Below are 20,427 nucleotides of genomic sequence, written 5' to 3'. Positions count from 1 at the left end.
TTAATATGGTTTGGGTATGTTTGTATAAATATATCATCTCTTGATAGGCAAGAAACCATTCCACATGTCTAAGCTTTATATTGAATTGAATTGAATTCATATTATCTAAAATAAAGTCTAAAATGCAACCCAGTGTCTTACTGGGGGATAGTATATTTTCATGCCTTATATACTACAGCTGCTTCTAGGTGCAGAGGGATAAAGCAATCTGAAATTTACTGACGGGACTCAGAACATCTTAATATTTGTAAAAATAAATAAATAAATAAATCTGAGGGCATGGGTCTTTGGGAAAGACAATATCAAATATGTATTCACATAATGTAACACAAAGAGGACATCACAACAGTTTTCTATCTGGTTCACACCATTTTCCATTGATGAAAATACAACATACAATAAAAGTATACAAAAATAGTCATAGTCACTTACCTTGATAGCTTTATGGGTCATTCCAATCTAACCACTGTATTTCCATATATTTACATGTAATCATTATTATTGTTATTACTATTATTACTGTGGTTATTTTTGCTATTTGTCAGATCATGTTTGTAAATAAGAAGTGTTCCCTGCTGGTTAATTTGGAGATAATGGCTCGCACTATGGTTCGGTGGAGTCCAAGAACCTTTGAAATGGCTTTGTAACCCTTTCCTTTTTTCTCAGCTGTTCTGAAATTTCCTTTGATCGTGGCAGTGTGTGCCTTTAGAAGCTCTGTGATGACAACTTCTCTCCGATGGTAAGGTTCAATATACAGTATATGCCATTCAAACTCAACAGGGCTGGTTGCAATCAAGCCTGGCTGTGTTCAGTCACCTGAATGTAATTATTAGCTAAAATTTTGTTGATTTGTTTGTTTCAGAACTAAAGGGGCAATTACTTTTTCACAGGGGCAATATGTGTAATGGGTGATTTTTCCTATTAAATGAATGAAGTAATTATATATATTATAATATTATATACAGTGCCTTGAAAAGGTATTCAGCCCCAACCCTTTTTTCACTTAAATGATTTCCACAACCTGAGATTGACTAATTAGACTGAGATTTTTTTTATTATATTATATACTATATTATATTATACTATATTATATTATATTATTTTTATTTTATTATATACTTTTTATATAGATATTTTATATATATATATTTTTTATTATATTATATACACTATATTATCAGTGTAGCCCTAAAAAAGAAAAAAAAACTGTAAACCATTAAAGAATAAAAAAATGTCAAGAACTGAAATGTCAACAATTAATATGTATTCATCCCCCTTCTTTAGTACTTGTTTGAACCACCTTTCACAGCTATTACAGCCATCAGTCTTTGTTAATTTTGCACAATGTGATGGAGCAATATTAATCCATTCCTCCTTGCAAAATTGCTCAAGCTGTACCAGGTTTATTGGAGAGCAGCGATGGACAGCAGTTTTGAGGTCTTTCCACAGATGTTCCACAGGGGATAAGGTCAGAACTCTGACTGGGCCACTCAAGGATGTCAATTTTCTTCATTTTGAGCCAATCCAGTGTCGCTCTGGCAGTGTGCTTTGAGTCGTTGTCCTACTGAAAAACAAACTTCCCTCTTAGTTTACAATTTCTGGCAGAGAGGAGTAGGTTTTTATCCATGTCTCCATGTATTGTGCAGCATTCATCTTCCCATCAATCTTGAGGAGCTTGCCAGGCACTGCTGCTGAAAAGCATCCCATAACATGATGCTACCACCAGCGTATTTCACTGTGGGGATGGTGTTCCCTGGCTGATGTGCAGTGTTAGCTTAATGCCACACATATAGTTTTGTGTCTGAGGCAAAAAATTCCACTTTAGACCTTTTGCCACATGTTTGTAGTATCTTCCAAGTGATGTCTGGCAAAGTCTTTACGGACAAGCATATTATTTTTTTCACCAAGGGCGTCTTCCTTGCTAATCTTCCATCAAGGCCCTTTTTGTGCAGTAGCTTGACGATTGTTGGCCCACAGACATCATTTTCAGTTGCAACCACTGGCTTCCGTATGTCAGTTACAGTGACAGCTGGTATCACAGTAGCATCTCTGACAAGTGCCATTCTTGCTCGGCAACTAAGTTTAGGGGGTGCCTGTCGTAGGCAGTGTGGCTGTAGTTCCATATTTCTTCCACTTCTGTATGACGGACTGCACTGAGCTCCGAAGTATGTTCAGTGCTTTTGAAATGTTCTTGCATCCTTAACCAGAATTATGCTTCTCCACAATTATATCCCGCTTGTTTTGAATGCTCTTTTCTCTTCCTTTTGGATTATTTATGCTCCTTAAGTAATTAAAACAGGTGATCCACTAATTTCCTACACAGGTGGGGAGCCACAGATATTGGGCAGGCGATCAGATTAATGAAAAATAGAAAAGCACCAGGCCCAGATGAATACTTGATTGAGTTTTACAAGGCCTTTGCCACTAAATTGATGCCCTTACTGTGCTCTGTTTATACAGAACCACTTATACAAAAGAAACTCCCTACATCCATGACCCAAGCCACAATTTCTGTATTTCCAAAAAAAGATAAAGACCCAACTAAGTGCGAATCTTACCGGCCAATCAGCTTACTTACATGTGATTATAAAATGCTTACAAAAATCCTTGCCCTCAGGCTGGAACCTATAGTACCTACCATTGGTATCCTGACCAAACAGGTTTCATAAAGGGTAGGCAGTCATTTTACAATCTGTGCAGCCTCTTTAATTTAATCTGTTCTAAGCACTCGTCCCAGTTCCCAGAGATAGTCATTTCATTGGATGCACACAAAGCCTTTGACCGGATCGAGTATAGACACCTTTTTAAATCTTTATGCAAATTTAGATTTGGCCCGACTTCCATTTTGTGGATTCTGACATTGTATACTCTGCCACAGGCATTGGTGAGGACCAACAATACCCACTCTGACTATTTTACCCTTCAAAGGGGCATGAGACAGGGCTGTCCATTGTCTCCTCTCCTTTTAAATCTTGCCATCGAGCCATTAGCTATAGCTTTGCGACAAAACAATGAGATATGGGTGGCCAGGTCCACAAAGTTTCGTTATACGCGGATGACCTTTTGTTGTTCATGTCTGACCCTGAGGTTTCAATACCAAAGTGCCTGGACACCATTTCACAATTTGGTGCAGCCTCAGGTTATAAAATCAACCTAACAAAAAGTGTACTATTCCCAATTAATAAGAAAGCATTGACAATGTCCTTTAACCCACATGCTTTCAGAGTTACAACTGGCCCCCTAACATATTTGGGAGTCAAGGTAACGCGATGTTACAAAGAGCTGTTCAGACATAACTTTCAACCTATTTTGGACCAAGCTAGGAAGGACCTCAGTCGCTTGTCAACTCTCCCACTGTCACTGGCTGGTCGCATTAATTCAATAAAGATGGTTATTCTACCTAAATTTTTATACCTATTTCAGACAGTTCCCATTTTTTGCCAAATTCATTCTTTAAACACTTAGATAAATGCATTAGCACTTTCAGTTGGAATAAAACTATACCCCATGAACACAAAACTGTTCTGGAGAGGCGCAAAGCAAACGGTGGTCTAGCACTGCCAAACTTTTTGTATTATTACTGGGCAGCCAACATCCACAAACTAACTATCTGGTACGATACCTTTGTAAATGGGGAAGGTCCAGACCGGTCCCTTATGGAACAGCAGGCGTGTTCACCAGTCTCCCCAGCTTCTTTGTTGTGAGCTCCTCTACCACTGGCTGTGGGGGTCCATACAGATAATCCTATTGTGAGAGGCATATGGACCCAATGCATATGGACCCAATTCCGTAAACACTTTGGCCATACGCAGGCCTTGGTGTCTATGCCTTTTACCTCAAACCCCCTTTTTGAACCTTCCTTGATGGATGCAGCTTTCCAGATCTGGTTTGGGAAAGGAATACATTGTGTGGGGGACCTTTTCATTGATGGACCATTTAGTAAAAGAGTATAACTTACCACAGTCCCATTTTTTCAGGTACTTACAAATCCGCGACTTCACTCGCACACACTTCTCAACATTCCCATCCAAACCACCGGCTAGTCCACTGGATAGGTGTCTGAAGCTGAAGCTCTACCTACCAGGCTATGTGTCTCACTTATATAGTAATATTCAGAAAATGGAATGCTGTTCTCTACACCACCTGCAAGTACAGTCGGGGGAGGCCTTGGACACAGAGCTTTCTGAGGAAACCTGGCAAAGAGCTATCAAAAGAATACATACATCCTCAATTTGTGTTAGACACAAATTGTTACAGTTTAAGGTGCTTAACCTCCTGCACTTCTGTAAAGCCAAACTGGCCTGGATATATCCTGGTTCAGACCCAAAGTGTATCAGATGGCATCAGGCTACTTTAGGCCATATGTTTTGGACATGCCCAAACACATTGTACACATTCTGGTCGGAGATTTTTAACACATTCTCCTACATATGTAAAAAAAGGTTGACCCAGATCCTGTTATCGCAACATTTGGAGTTGTCCCTAGCAACAGCAGGGTATCCAGACATCAATCAGATCTAATGGCATTCTCAACATTACTAGCTTAGAAAAAAATCAGATGCACAGTTCAGGGCTCTTTGAAAAGGTTTCAAAAAACTTGGCAACCCTTTTTAGACTATTATGCAAATGAATTTGATGCAAACACTTTAGATTAGCAGCCCTCCACATCTCTACCCTACCTTTTCCCCCACCCTCCTTTCGTTCTTTCCTGTCGATTGTATTACTTACTTTGCCTCCATTTGTTCATTCTGTTGCCATTACACATGCAAGTAACTCATGTATGTAAGGTGCAGGATATTGTATTTATGTATGGTATTTATACAATTGTGCTCTTTGGTTACCTTTTGTGTGTTTTCTTGTTGTTTTATATATAGTGACAGTATTACATTGTTTCTGTTGCTGCAGAATATTTTTCAGTGGTTAAAGCCAAGTGCCAATAAACAAAAAACAGGCAAATAAGATTTGTAACTGAATTATTATATTTATGTCAAAATTGCTTTAAATACAATACACTTGTGTGTTCTTCTCACATTGGAATACATTGCATTACTCATATTAATTTTTCCCCTTTTTTCTTTTTTCTTTGAGCAGCTGTTTAGCATAGCCATGGTCTATGGTATTGTACCCGTACTACACAATATCAAAAAATTATTTGCAGCCATCCCAATATAGCGTGTGTTAGTACAGTAATAAAATATCTAAACATTTGCTCCTTCTCACTGTACAGAGAAAAGAGATCTTCCCATAACTGTTTCAGTATTTGTACAGTACTGAGTTTTTTAATAGTAAAACCATTTCATTCGTATAATAATAGTTGGTGTTCACTCATCCTTTCTGGAGAGACCCATTCCCCCTGGAAATAACACACCAATGGAGAGGCAGTGTATGCTGAATGCTACATAAGATACAAACATAAGTATGTGTAATTTATGTTTCACAACTTCACAACAAATGTAAAAAAAAATACAAATATAAAATATGAATTCTGCTAATAATCTGCATGGATATAAAAAATATTGATAGTAGAAAAGTGTCTATAAAATTCTGCAGTTTTAAAAAAATTGTAAAATAAAAGTAAACAAAAGGAGAACAATCTAATGAAAAAGACTGCAAAAACAAAACACTCTTTATGGATGAGAAGGCTATAGTATGTTACATATGCAGCATGATATTGTGGGTTGTGTGTTAGCTACTTACTGTCCTTTACAAAGCACTGCTGCATGTTTAGCTTATTGATTATGCTTTGTATTGTATGATTATTTGTTAACATCATCATAATTATCATCACCAACATTACCAATCAAAAACATAATCTTTCTCATCCTCATTAATATATTATCAATGTATATTTAAAACACACAGAATACCAGTGCATTCATGGCAGCATGTCTTGGTGAGAGTTTGCCTTATCGGGCCTTAATTGTGTACCCAGACATGGAAACCACAGACAAACGAGTTTAACGCTTGTGAGATGTTACATTATTCTGGCACTCAGGATCAACACATGCCCCTGCTGACAGAACTCCTTTAGAGCTCATCAGGAACTTAGCATGCAGACAGTACCTTCCCTCCCTTATTTACAGCCTGGGGAAAAAAGGAGCCACCAGTTTCCAGGACCTAAAAACACCCCTATTTACTTTGTCCTGTAAGTATCTAGATGAGAGTTGACCTGTAAAGGTCACATGACAGTGATTTGCATTTACAGTGTAAACGCATGGCCTGAATGCATAGCTTTGCATTGACTAAGGCACAGTGTGCTTCAGTTCAGAAAGTGAGCATCAAAGGAGAGGCTTAATGGTGCAAATGCAGAGGAAGGTGTCTGAAATGTGTGAAAATGTAAAACTTCCAGTGATGGATTGTCCTGGCGTGGATCTGAACAGAGGAGATCAGCCATGCAGTCTGCATCTCAGCAGAACTGATAGTTGTTGGTCTTCATCAGAGGCTGCCCCTCATCTCCCTGGTCACATGACCGATCACATGACTCCTCACCGCCCTCGCAAGTGTGACACAACTCTGGCTGGTGGTGCAGTGCATCCTGCTGAATGTTTTTATAGGTCTGCAGGAGGAGAGAAATGTAGGGCCATTACTGTCTGTTTGGCTGTCCCCACTCTAATACACCTTCACACTCTAGACCTTCGTACCTCTAGACTGTTGATGAAGTCAAAGTTGTTAATAAGGCTCATCGCTAAACCTTAAAGCAGCCAGCACACAGCTGGTCAACTTGGTCTGCACATAATTTTAGTTTTACTGAGTGTTTTGAAGTGTTTGGAGAGGAAATATCTAACAAAAGGTCACACCACCTTATACACATGAGCTATTTTTTGCTGTGGTCACACTGTTCCTCACGAAAAGTGGAAGTAGGTGTTACTTGGAAAAAACTTTGGACCACGCCTGTGGGGACCCAAGTATGGAAACAGGACCTTTCAATGCCACGTGAGTCTCTCTCTCTTTCTCTCTCTCTCTCTCTCTGTCTCTCTCTCTCCCTGACTCATTCCTCTCTCACCTGCTCATGTCGGTCTTGAAACAGCCTCTCGATCATCTGGCCGATCTTGCTGAATGTTGGCCTCTCTGTGGGCTCCAGATTCCAGCACATTTTTATAATTGTGTATCTGGGGGAGACAGACGTACAGTGTGGGATATTGCACCTCTACAAGACATGTTATCACTGTAAATTTCATCTCTTCTTGGGGTGGCAGTTTGTCACAATACCACAGGAACTGTGTTTGTAACCACATGGTTTCATGTTTGATTGCCAGTTGTGGCAGTCAGTGCTCTTGCACTGTTGTACAGGGTCCTTGACTTCCCCGCTGGGACACTGCAGTTGTACCCTTGGGCAAGGTACTTAACTTGGTGCTAACCTCATCCCAAATAAAGTGTTATCTTGGCAATACATTTCACTTTCATCACATGATGACTACACAAAAATAAAGGTCACTAGATGTTGTGCTCAAAAAAAGGAAAAAAAAAAACAGGGATGGATGATTACGTTTTTGATGATAATTAGTCCAGAAAAGATGCATTAACAGCTAAATCAAATGGAAGCATTTCTGGAACTCTGAGAGCCAAAACGCTCTTTTGTCTTTTCTGTCTATTTATATTCTTTACATAATGTCCCAGACAGAGTCCAAACACGGCACTGTGAAACCCAGCCAGGTTGCTCCTGTCCCGGCTCTGTCTGACTTACATCTCAGCAGGGGCGAAGTCTGGCTGGCACATGTGGCAACCATCTTTGATCATTTTGTAAAACCTGGTGTCCACTGGGATGCCAGGATATGGGCTTTTACCTAAAAAAAGACAGCAAGCAAAGTCCTGTAAACTGCAGTACAGAACCACTGTAGGGTACAATGATTAAACGCACAACAGAAGACATACACACACCCACGGATTCCAAGATACTGGACAACACATAGACACAGTGATAAAGCCATAGTACTGACACACTGCTGGAGCTCCTGCAACATGCTTTTATTTTGTAGTAACAAAAGGTGGTGAGACACAATTCGACCTACTCAGGCTTCATCGGGTGCAGTACAGCAGATTAGACTTCTTCTACAGTAGAAATATCTAGCAGACAACGTCCCCTATATTGTTCAATGTAACTGCTAGCAGAGATGATTGTTGTGTTGTGGAACAGAAACATCCAAAAAAACCCAACACCATAAGTGCCTTCACTCTGAGTCATACCGGCCCTGTGACCTTGCTGTGCAGAAACAGCAGACAGCAGATGCATTAGTGCGTCTCACCCATAGAGAATATCTCCCACATTAGTATTCCATAGGACCAGACGTCACTCTGCACGGTGTACACGCACTCAAAGATGCTCTCTGGTGCCATCCACTTCACTGGCAGCCGGGCCTGCAGGGGGCAGTAGTGCACAGCATTGACACTAGCTCAGCACAGCCTGTGTGGTTATCCAGACAGATGACCCACTTTTTCTTTGCAGAATGGTAAATGGTTGCCATGGAAGGAACAGTACTAATTTGGTAAATTTAAAATATATTAATCTCTATACAATCAAAGACTAAAGTTTATGTTTGGTGTGATTACAGTGGTATTTGTATTTAGCTTGGAGTCCGAAGAAACTATTGTACCTGGCTGAGCTTGTTGACCCCCGTTGTGGACATAACCAGGGAAAAGAAAGGGGGAAGCTGGGATGTAAGAGGGATGCCGTGAACAGCTGACGCAGAAAGGAAGCGGTGAGTGGGATTTTTATAGATGTGGAGGGGACCAGTTTGTCTAAGTTTGGTTAATTGTGTAGGGATTGTCTGAAAATTCTACCTTTGAACCTTCATTTGGAACTTTGATTAATGGGACGGGTGTCACATAGGTGTGAGCTGAAACTGAACTTGTGTGAAAGAGTGAGATGAGGTGAGCCAGACTGTAAGGAACATTTTGTCTGGTCTGTGAGTTAGGAGAGACCTGAAAGGCCAGTCAGGACCGGTGGATTAAACCTGTGAGTTTTTTACTTTTCCTTCACTTTAGTTATAAATGCATCAGGCTCAGAAAAAATGCACATTTCAGGAAATGCATATAAAATGGCTGAATGCTTTATTCATCTCCAGGGGAGAGTTACTCACATTTCCTTTCACCACGTAGTTGGAGTCATTCATGATGTCTCGTGCCAGGCCGAAGTCGCAGATCTTGGCAGTCAGAGAATCAGTGAGGAGCACATTCCTGGCTGCTACGTCTCTGTGGATACACTGTAGATATATACAGAAACACATCTATGTGAATACACTGCAGAGATAGCCACAGAAACAGGTCTCTGTGGATACACTGTAGAGATACACTATATGGACAAAAGTATTCGGATGCCTGACCATTACATTGTAATGACATTGTATTCAAATACATATACTTTAATATGGAGTTGGCCCCCCATGCAGCAATAACAGCTTCCACTCTTCTTGGAAAGTTTTCCACAAGATTTTGGAGTGTTTCTGTGGGAATTTGTGCCCATTCATTCTGTAGAGCATTTATGAGGTCAGGCACTGATGTTGGACGAGAAGGCCTAGCTCGCAATCTCCGTTGCAGTTCATCCCAAAGGTGCGCGATGGGGTTGAGGTCAGGGCTCTGTGCGGGCCAGTCAAGTTCTTCCACACCGAAGTCATCAAACCATGTCTTTATAGTCCTTGCTTTGTGCACTGGGGCACAGTCACGTTGGAATAGAAAAGGGCCTTCCCCAAACTGTTTTGCCAAGAAGTTGGAAGCATAGCATTGTCCAAAATGTCTTGGTATGCTGAAGCATTAAGATTGCCCTTCACTGGAGATAAGGGGCCTAGCCCAAACCCTGAAAAACAGGTGTGTCCAAATACTTTTGTCCATATAGTGTATATACAGCAAGACATCTGTGGACATTTGTGTCATAGCTACATTGTTGCCTGGAGATTGGTGTGGTGTGTCATTTAGACACTGATCGAAGACAGGCCTACAATGTAACCTGGTTACATTGTAAATAGAAATTAGTTTAATAACCTAGCTAACCTTGACTACATGCATTTCAACCCAGATCAGTATATCCTCCTGGTATGTCACCTACATAAGTATTTCCTAAGCATCTGCAGGAGCTGTATGGACCTGTCCCACTAGAGCTCAGTGCAAGGGTTAAAGAGGCTGGGGGTGGGGTGTTACATTACATTTTTAGATGCTAGGAATTCCAGTCCCTGAGCCACCTGGAAGGAGAATTTGAGCAGGTCATTCATGTCCAGTGACCAGATGTCCACCTCAGCGTCCTCACAGGATGGGCCTGAAAGAAACAGTAAGGCATGAGACGTGAGGGACTGCAACCTCTGCTCTGCATCTAAAGCCCTTTGACCTTTCAACTTTGACCTTTTACTGCTCCTGTGGCACGCAGGTAACAGCAGGCTTACCCTGAGAGGCCTTGGTCAGTGCCTGTGCAGGTTTCATCTCCTGGTAACCATCAGAGCAGGAGCAGGAGATTCCACTGTCGCTGCGGAAACACAGGCAGGAAAAGAGAGGCATGATGCATACAGAAATGGCCACATCCAATCAGCATTTGGATGATCTGGTTTGCTCCTTTGAACACTGGTGGTCAGATTCACTGATAAGATTATAATCAGTTATATAATTCTGAGCACATGACCACATGACCACATGAGCAGTCATATGATCCTGTGCATTTTAGTTTGTCCCCTGTTTTTGTAACAGCATGAAGTTTAATGTGATCCACTTGTACTTACAGGATCAACAAGTAAGTATCAGTCTTATAAAGTATCAGGCTATATAGAATCTATGTGTAAGGCACTGTATATATGTATATAGGCAATGCTAATAACTGCTAATACAAAGCTAATAATGGCTGCCATTTCAGGTTGCTCTGAGCCCAGTGCACCCTCTGACATACGTCCTTTTGACGGACAGGTTTTTGTAGTCGCTGATGCCCTCCAGGACTCCAGCCAGGCTCATGACAGAGTTCAGGAATGTCTCCGCCTGGCTCCGCAGGAGGTTCAGCAGGTCGCCATGGGTACAGTACTCCGTGATAATCAGTACTGGCCCTGGGTTCAAGTGCAGACAGGATGGTTATGGGCAGGAAGTGGGGGATGTCATTTCAAAGCAAATCATTTAGCCCTTCATAATCACAAATCCCAAAACCTGGAATTTTAAGGGAGTTTTTTAAGCCCTGTGCTGTGGTGGGCTGTGTACAAAATCTCCTAGTATCCGTGTTTTCAATGGCAATGGTAATCAGAGTCTGCAGAGATGGCAGAGACCAGGGGCACCTGTGTCAATAGGTAGTGTTCATGAGGAAAACACAGGGAAGTGAACAAGTGCACGTGAGGTCTCCTCTGAAATAAAGTTGGTTTTGCTAAAGTTGGTTTTCCCCCACACTCATATTTTTCATATTTATGGTTTATTATGTTTGGGAAGCTACAATTCATGGTAGACTGTCAAAATAAGTTTCAAGCTTTTAACCATGAGGACACAGCAATGCTATATACAGACATCTAGAGTGTACTATTGACTGCAGTGCAAGAGAGACATGTTCCCTTTGCTTAACCTCAAAGCCAGGCAGTGGCTATGAGTCAGGTTTTCTGCTGTCTCTGTTCTCTCTGGCGTCGGCTAGTCTGGACTACCTCCATGAGTGCAGGCACCCAGCAGGTTCACAATGTTCTGATGCTGTCCCAGGTGACTCAGAATCTTCAGCTCCGACATCAGTGCCTCTCTCTCCTCATAGTGGGCCGAGGCTGCAGACAGAACTCTTTCATTCAGACATTCCTCCACATTCTAAAATAGAATTCTGCTTTTGCCTATACAACGTGGCTAAGTTCCTTCTCAGAACTTCCTTTAACCAAACTTGGAAACAGCTACAAACTTTGTCATGCAAATTTCAACACAAACTTAACGGAAAATAAACATTTTCTGTGTAGGAAACAGACTCTTCCTCTCCCTAAAATAACTGCAAATTCAATTTAAATTCAACTAAAAGGATCATGTCCCAGAAGCCCATCACTTTGGAAAATGACTCACGTTTCAGCATCTTCACTGCCACACGCTGAACACTTTCTTGTGTTCCAAGACCGTAGGCAGTGGCCTCAACCACCTTTCCAAATGCCCCTGCTCCCAGTACCTTCCCTGGAATAGATGGAGGGCCCATTACATGACATCAGTAAATGCATCCTTTAGGAAGAGAGCATTAGGTGTTTATGAATGTTTTCTGAGCAGTTTTCATGCTTGTAATAACTATGGCATTCTGATGTTTTTGTTTCAATTTAATATGGACAAAAGCATTAAAAACCTTCAACATATTCTCTAATCTCTTTTGTTTTACAGCACAACAATAAACTGTCATTTTCAAAGTTTTAAAAGCAGACTATCATACCAAATTTGAGTTTGTCTCTGGGGAACTCCAACTTCTCATTGTATGGAAGCTGAGTAGGGTCAATAAAGGTGTAGCTGTTCCCATCAGTGGTCTCGATGATTTTCCACCGGATTTCATACCTTGGTTTCTAATGACAAAATAATAAGAATAAGAATAATAAACAAGCTAACAAGACTGAGTCATTAAGAAATATCTCCAAAGTGTAAACAGTGAGCATCAACAGTGTCATGGCTGCATTTTCCTCAGGTATCTCACCTGTTTGTACTTGTACAGCAGAATGATGAGCAGAAGCAGAAAGAAGCCAACTGTGCCGGCCAGGATGGGAATGAGCAGCTTAGACATCCACAGGTCCGAGGGGGAGCCAAGGGCTTCTGCATGATACAACACACATCCTTATCCTGCGTTCTTCCCCTTTATCTCCCTACAATAAGTAGCTGCAAATTATGCATGTAGTTACAGGTCAGCAGTGTGGTGTTGTGGTAATGTTGTGGTAATGTGCTGTCCTCAGCAATGCTGCTGGAGGACAGCACATCCTCCTGATGCTTTCTGAGTGACTCATAGACATCCACCCAAGTCCCAGGATGTCAGGATCAGCACAAGGAGGCTGCAGGAAACCTATCCCTAACCCTGGTAGGACAAAGCTAGAATGTTCTGGTCATTGTCAGCAAATAACACGCTCGGTTTTGCACCTTGGCAATAGAGCTTGAAACAAGGGGCTTTTTATCAGTGCTGGGAGACTGCGTAGGAACATCTCAGCATGGGAGGTGAGTTAGCGGGCAGAGACTTACGAGGGACGTTCATGGTAAAGGTGTCATGGCTCTCTCCCACAGAGTTCAGGGCCACACACTCCACGGTCGTCCTGTCACCGGGCGGGGCCAGGGTCAGCGTGCTCTTCACCTCCGCTGGCCCATATTCTGCATGCTGCACCTCCACTGTTGCTGTGGGGGCCAGCTCCCACACACCAGTGTCATTCTCACGGCACCTGCCAGCCCAGCACAAACCCACGTCAGGACAAACAGAGGCAGGCGGCAGAGGGCTGATGTGAAGGCTGGATTTACATTTATTTTAGAAGTTTCGGATAGTGTGGCCACATTTCTGGGCACTAGCATAAAGCCCTATGCTGAACCAACGAAACAAGACATAGTAAGGATATATGGTAACGGGATGGTAATATATGTATAGATAGATAGAGAGATAGATAGATAGATAAAATACAAAAATTATACAAAAATATATACAAAAATGTGTAAAATATAGAGTCTGTGCTATATAGAATATACTGTGCATATAATATATGGTGCTGAAATAGGAACGTTTTATTTCTACTCTGAGCTGTTGGTTGGCAGTGCTTACTTTAAAAGCTGGTGAAACAATGTACTGCCTGCTCTAAAGTGTGTTATTTCCTGTTTCCTATTGTTACTGTCCCTGTTTTATCTGAGAACTGCTTCATGATAGGAGCAGTCTCTGTGTGCCACACTGCCGCAGCGCTCTCTTAACGACCGTGGATGACTGCAGTACAACATGACCCGTGCTGTAACGTCTGCACCCCGTCCTGGTGCAGTGATACCCACGTGCTTCTGATTCCGGAACACTGGTACCAGAGGATTCTGGGAGCCGGGTATCCCAAGGAGGTGCAGGTCAGCGTGCTGCTGTTACTCCAGCTGAGCACAGCGCTGGGGCTCTCTGTTGGGGTCGGAGAGAGACACCGGTCAGCCTCAGGTATGGCTCAGCTCATTCGCTATTACCTCTTCCACCAAAAGGTGAGCTTAAGTTATGTGATCACTCCTATTGGTCTGTCTACCTGCAAATGTTATAACTGAGGATGGGATACTGATTCAGATGAAATCTGATTAAATGATTGGCTTTGTTTAAAGGAGGAAACTGTTAGATTTTAGGGCTGCTGTGGCAAATGTTAAAGGTAGCAGAGATGTATGTTCTGCTAAAAGCTGCCCTGTTTGGCTGTTGAAATAACACAGCAACTATTCACAAGATACAGTTGTGAGGTTGTTCACATTCCACATAGGGCACTGCTGTACCTTTGATCAGCATACCCAACCTGAGCTGCTTCTATAGGTACTGTAGCTGCACAAATAGGTCTGTAAAAATACTTCTGTAAGTACACGTGATGGCATGTGTGAGTGTAAGTGATGGTGACCAATGGCATCTGCTAATCTAAATCGATTGGGATAGTGCTGTGAGTGTGTTCTTGTAAAGAGGGGTACAGCTGGCATGTAGGTTTCTGATGGGGTCTGTCTGTGCATGTGTCATTGAAATATCTCCCTTATATGGACACTAATGTCCTTTGCATGTGCCTGGCTTCCAGATACCTCTGCATGTTTGGATCAGGTGACAGCAGTCTGAGCTTCTAAGAAGAGCGGCGCAGCGGAGCTCAAGAGATATATCATAATGTAATATGTGAAGACCTGATTACAGCGGTGAAAAACGCTAACAGGTGAACTCACGGTACATCCGAACATGAAAGGTGATGGAGCCGTTAGCCTTGCTGCTCTGGGCATAGAAGATGTATTGGCCCTGTTCTCCAGGCTTCATCCTCTTCAGCAGCAGAGTTGCCTCATACCTGAGTGAAAAGTGGTACTACATTTGGTGACAGTAAAGTCTGATTGGATGGAGCTGGATATGGGGTGTAGCGGTAAGGAGCAGGGTTGTCGGTTCAATTCCCATGTGAGGCGCTGTTATTGTACCCTTGGGTGAGGTACTTCACCTGAATTAGAAAGCAATGGGCAGCAGTGTGGCATAGTGGTAAGGAGCAGGGCTCGTAACCAATAGGTTGCTGGTTCAATTCCCCACTGCGGCACTTCTCCACTGGACCGCTTCTGCGATACCCTTGGGCAAGGTACCTAGCCTAGAATTGCCTTAGTAAATATCCAGTTATATAAATGGATTAAACTGTAAGTCACTCTGGATGAGAGTGCTTGCTAAATGACAAATAATGTAATACTTAATTGCCTCAGTGAATACTCGCTTTGTAAATCTCAGCCACCGTCTCATACAAACCCATCAGATGGCTCAGCTCTCAGTGGCATTACATGATGAGTAATGTAAAAAGACGAAACATCACTGCTATGCATTTGCACATTTTGAGGTTTGCGAGATTGTTGTCATCACTGCCTAAATGCAAGTGGATGCAAATTTCTGATTCATATTGCTCAGAGTGCAAGGTCACTCTGGGAGCTTGTAATGGTACTCCTTGCAGAATTCAGGAATTGATACCTTTCGTGGAGAAGTTGTGACAGCTGAGTTGGTTTCTTGTGTAACTCTTTTATCATAACAAAAGCATTTCAAATGTGTCCCACCTTACCTGTGACCTCTTTCACTTCAGCAATTGCAACACCCTTTTGAAATTATTTTGAAAACTGAGGGAGGGTTCATGAATCCCAAGATGGGTGTAGCTGCCATGTGCTGTTGACCTCTTGCTTGAACGAATTACAAGACTTTGTGTTCCACAGCAATACACTGCGACTGGTTCAGAGCAGTGATTTACAGGATAAATGATAACATAGAGCAGCAGTGTGGTGTAGTGGTAAAGAGCAGGGCTTGTAACCAAAAGCTCACTAGTTTGATTCTCCATTGGGGCACTGCTTTTTTACCCTTGTGCAAGGTACTCACCCCACAATTGCCTGAAATGAACATCTATCTGAATGGTTAAAAGTTGCTTTAGTGTCTGCTAAATGACTGTAATATAGCAATCATCACCATTTTTTGAGGTTCATGAAGTCTCACTTTGTTATCACTAGATTCCAGAATTATGGAATTTGCATAGTAGTATAGAGGTCACAACAAAGGAGAAAAAGAAAAAGAGAATAAGACTCACCTGTAATTCCTTTGGTAGAACTCCTGTGAGGTGTTATGGGATGTGGGTGTGTCCCAGCCCTTGACCTCGATTTCAGGGTATGCTTCGATTCCCACCTTCAACTCCACATCCTCACCTTCGTTCACCTCAATGGCTGTTCCACACCATTTGGGTTTTCGTGTCAGTCGGGGTGAGAGCCTGAGATAAGGCTCCTCTGCAAATGTCCAAGAGCATAAAAACTGGTTCAGCTCACTCACAACACAAAGGGAACGTTTGGCATAAACACCCCATTTGACTTTAACTTTTACTTCAGCTTTTGCTCTTTAAGAACACCACAATCTTACCCTGCAGCTGGTCAGCTAGGTACAACGTGTTTCCTGGGTTTCACTCCAGACAGAATAAATTTGAATCATGATATTTACATGACAAATAGTTTGTCATGATAAGTATATTCAAGCAAAAAAAATTTGGACAGGTGATCAGATGATGAGATCCCTGGTCAACAGCTTACCTACTACCTGCAGGTGGGCAGTGGAGCTGTTGAGGCCTGCCTCGTTCATGCCTGTACAGGTTAAGTTCCCTGTGTCTGACACATTCACCGCAGGGATTGTCACAGTACTCTTGATGCTAACACGATTTCTGCCGGAATCCACTTGGAATTCAGGAATTAATGTCTGGAAAGATACACCAATCAATACCCTGATGCCCACCAAAAGAACCAAAATGCAAATGATTGGTGGGGTTTTACATTGCTAGACAGGGGGGCTATTCACTGTTACAAACATCCTTGAAGGACTGTGGTCTAAAGCAGAACATCTATAGTTTTCATAACAACACCACAGGAACCCTCTATTACCAACTGGAGCCTCCTTCAGAAGGATGTATGGAGAACAGAAGGAATGCAGTACTAGGTCATAATGCAGAATACCTATGAGTTGACCTGTTTAGAAGCCTAAATCAAGCAGAAAAGAGAGATTTCTAAACCTGTTTTGAAAGAAGAGAACACGACCCTCCGCTTTAGTAGTTTAGTAATGATGCGTGATTCTAGGCTTGGTTTCTACAACCGACAGATTCTTCTGGAATGCTTACCTTGCCATAGGAGTGTTTCCAGGTGATGTTGTAGTCAAAGTTTGGGTTGTGGGTGGTGCAGGTTATCTGCAGCCTCTCCCCAACGAGCCTCACAAATTCATCTCTCTCCAGAGCCACAGATGGTGGAGAACGCAACCCTGGGAGACAAGGTGGCAGAATTTTATCATTGTACTGCAACGCTCAGTGTCATTAATCCACAGCAGGAGTCTACAAAATGATTTGAATGAAATGCATGGCTACAGTCTCCTGGTTTTCCTGCACTGGCTTTAAAATGGTACACTCTTGATCCCAGCACATATAAAGCAAGTTTCACATCGAAGGGTTACACAAAAGAAGAGGTTCCTTTGCCACAAAGTGGGTTTACTTATATTCCTTAAGGGTGCGTTCCTGCATTGGGTGGGAGATTGTGATTTGTCGCTGGTCCTACCTTGACTGTAACTTGATGAACCTGCAAGCGCAGAGCTACGTGGCTACACCACTACTTCTTGGTCTAGTGCTACCCAGAGCAGTACTCTGGTATGGCGTTTCCTGCACTGCTATGGTACAGTGGTCACATGACTCACTTTCTGTGATGCTGAGGGTGAATTTTACGGAGGTCTTCTCCACCCCGCTGACCCTGGCGCTGCAGACATATTCGGCGCTGTAGCTGGGATGGAGGTCTCGGATCAGGACCCCCATCCTGGGGTCAGCGGTGTAGTTCATTCCCGGGGGGGCAGCGGTGCCGTTCTCCATGCGGAGAGAGAAGTGGGTGGCACTGGGGTCCGTGAGCAGGCATGGCAGCAGAACACTCTCGCCCTCCTTTGATGTCCGGAGCATGGGGCGCGCCGGCACGAACAGGTTATTCGGATCTGTGGGGGAAATGGACATACACACAGAAGGCCTGGCTGATTCACTTCAGTGACTGTCTTAAGACGAGTATGAAACTCTGGTGGATGTATTTCACGTATTTTAATGTTTGTTACATCAATTATTTGCTTTTCTGGCATTGTTTGGGATTATCGTTTATTAAGAATATTTGTGAACCAGAGACTTCTATGCAAGCACACACATTTTAAATTCTTTATTTAGGTGCACACACAGACATTTACTTTATATTTTAAATGTACTGAAGGCTGGTTGTATATACACAACATACTCATGCATCTGTATTGATGGCTGGTTGTCTCATTTATACACATATTTTCATTTCTTTTCTAGTAAACAAACCCTTTCTGTAAATGGTATCTAGATTGATTAACAACACAAGGATTAAATCTCTGTGTAAATTTAACACAACAATTAAACATACAAAGTTTTAACAGAGAGGTGGACCAATGAAAAACATACCTTTCACATAAAGGTGGACAGTGGAGAAGAGGTCCTGACGGCTCCAATATGCACACTTGTATGTTCCAGTAAAATCCGCTGTGGGCTGCACCACTTTGAAGACGTTGTTGAGGACATGATTCCTGTGCTTCTGATGTGCTGTGGTCAAGTTGACATCACTGTCACCCTCACAGTTCAGAACCAGGGGTGTCCCCACAGCCAGGGTGACCTCTGACCCCTTCACCACCTTGGAATTCAGTTTGATCACCGGGGGTCTCCAGTCTGTCCAAAAGAAAATCCAGTAAGCCATTAGTGAGGGGGATCAGGTCAGATCCAAGGCCCAGGTTCAATCTAACCACAATGTGCTTTGTCAATAGCTTTGTTAAATAACTGCAAGAGAGGATTGGAGTTTTTTTTATTGTAATACACGCTTTTATTGTAATACACCAAACATATCATGTTGTGTAAGTATATTTGCAAGACAAAGAAGATTATGGCTATCTTGAATCTTGTATTTATTCAAGATGATAGATGCTCCATGGTTGCTGGTGAACAACATTCAAATGTGTTGCAAATGCATGCAAAGTCTGAATAGATTTATTAACAGAGAAAAAAATGAATGTTTTCAGTTATTATAGAAACCTTGTGTAAGAAATCAGAGAGGAGTTCTGTTTTACTGGAAAAGGTCTGGATGAGAAAGTTATACCACTAGTCACCCAAAAGCCAGGTTTTCTGAATTTGGAGAAAATATGCATTCTAATTATTACAGTCAATTAAATTTTTAGTTCATGGCACGATCTCAACATTGGACTTTTTTGTTATTTTTATTTCTTCTATGAAATGAGTATTTTTGACAGGCAGAATGAAAACACACCGTGAAGTATCACACAACAGTAACATATTTTCAATGAGCACTCTGGAAACAGTTTTGTGTTATCATATTAATTTATTTTTCTGCTTACAGGAAACATAATCAAACAACTATTAGATTACAAATCACATATATTGAACAACAAAGCCAAAGAGAAATAAAATAATTTTGCTGTTATTACACAGAACATTTGAATGACACTGATTTTTAACTTGGCTCACATAATATGAGTGATGCTGGCATTATATTGTGGTTATATTCCCCAATAATGCAGTAATACTGTTATTTTTTGTCTCTTATTTGCAATACCAAGCAGAAAAATGTATTATTATGTAATAAGCAATGTTTGAGCCTGTTTTGAGACTGGATCTCAAACCTAGCACTGTGGTGCTAGGCCCACTCTGAGGATGCGTGAGGACTGATTGGTGGGCATGGCTCACGCTCGAGCCTCACTGGCCTCTTCTCTCTGGGAGGTGGAGACCAGGCTCTTGGACAGCTCCTGGAGCATGTTGGCAATTCGGGACACCTGCAGGAGCAGGGCCTGGTTGTTCTCCACCTGCAGGCTCTGGTGGCGGGCCAGATTGTGGAGGTCGGTCAGCTGCTGCTCCCCCTGGTCCCTCATGGCGCGCAGCACTCTGATGACCTCCGCCTGGCCGCTTGTCACCTCCCGCTGTTCCTGGACCAGCTGGGACAGCACCAGCCTCAGAGCCTCTGTGCCACAGCAGCCAGGGGGGTCAGTTGTGGGAAGGGGGGGCTCGTGCAGATCCTCGTCAGACATGGGGACAGCTGCAAGGGGACAGAACAAAAATGGTTGCTCCCTTTTGTGGAACGCTTGTTTTGCATCTACTACTTCGTATGCAAGCAACACTCGGGTTCACACTGCTAATATTCCCTACCAAAGCATTCAACCAACCAACATGCATCCTCAACTTTTACCAGTGATTAAATATTAGCATTGCTTCCTTTTTTTCTGAACAAAACAGTGAGTTTAGTGACCACCAAAAACAAATGGAA

General features: G+C 42.4%; 1 protein-coding gene across 1 annotated transcript; it reads right to left on the bottom strand.

The window, feature by feature from the left end:
• Positions 1 to 5,989: 5,989 nt before the first annotated feature.
• Positions 5,990 to 18,852, bottom strand: LOC118774525 (macrophage colony-stimulating factor 1 receptor 1-like). The gene is made up of 20 exons (XM_036523871.1): positions 18,564 to 18,852; positions 17,801 to 18,085; positions 17,238 to 17,374; positions 16,660 to 16,822; positions 16,170 to 16,362; positions 14,800 to 14,915; positions 13,909 to 14,020; positions 13,126 to 13,319; positions 12,593 to 12,708; positions 12,338 to 12,464; positions 11,986 to 12,090; positions 11,592 to 11,702; positions 10,865 to 11,015; positions 10,371 to 10,450; positions 10,137 to 10,246; positions 9,078 to 9,200; positions 8,244 to 8,355; positions 7,685 to 7,784; positions 7,004 to 7,109; positions 5,990 to 6,556 (listed from the first exon to the last, which is right to left on the bottom strand). Exons 1-20 carry the CDS (start codon positions 18,850 to 18,852, stop codon positions 6,407 to 6,409), a joined length of 2,880 nt encoding a protein of 959 aa, XP_036379764.1. The 3' UTR covers positions 5,990 to 6,406.
• Between the last annotated feature and the right edge of the window lie 1,575 nt (positions 18,853 to 20,427).

This window comes from Megalops cyprinoides, chromosome 3, assembly GCF_013368585.1.
Source record: "Megalops cyprinoides isolate fMegCyp1 chromosome 3, fMegCyp1.pri, whole genome shotgun sequence".
Lineage (NCBI taxonomy): Eukaryota > Metazoa > Chordata > Actinopteri > Elopiformes > Megalopidae > Megalops > Megalops cyprinoides.
This window is presented reverse-complemented; position numbering and strand designations above follow the sequence as displayed.

What these genes read in the sequence shown, in the direction of transcription:
- LOC118774525 (XM_036523871.1), bottom strand. Translation starts at nt 18,852, where the DNA reads ATGGCTTACTGGATTTTCTTTTGGACAGACTGGAGACCCCCGGTGATC. An exon ending in TGTCCACCTTTATGTGAAAG is followed by an intron (nt 18,086 to 18,563) that starts GTATGTTTTTCA and finishes TTTCCCCCACAG; the next exon opens with ATCCGAATAACCTGTTCGTG. An exon ending in AATTCCTAGCATCTAAAAAT is followed by an intron (nt 9,201 to 10,136) that starts GTAATGTAACAC and finishes ATATATCTACAG; the next exon opens with TGTATCCACAGAGACGTAGC.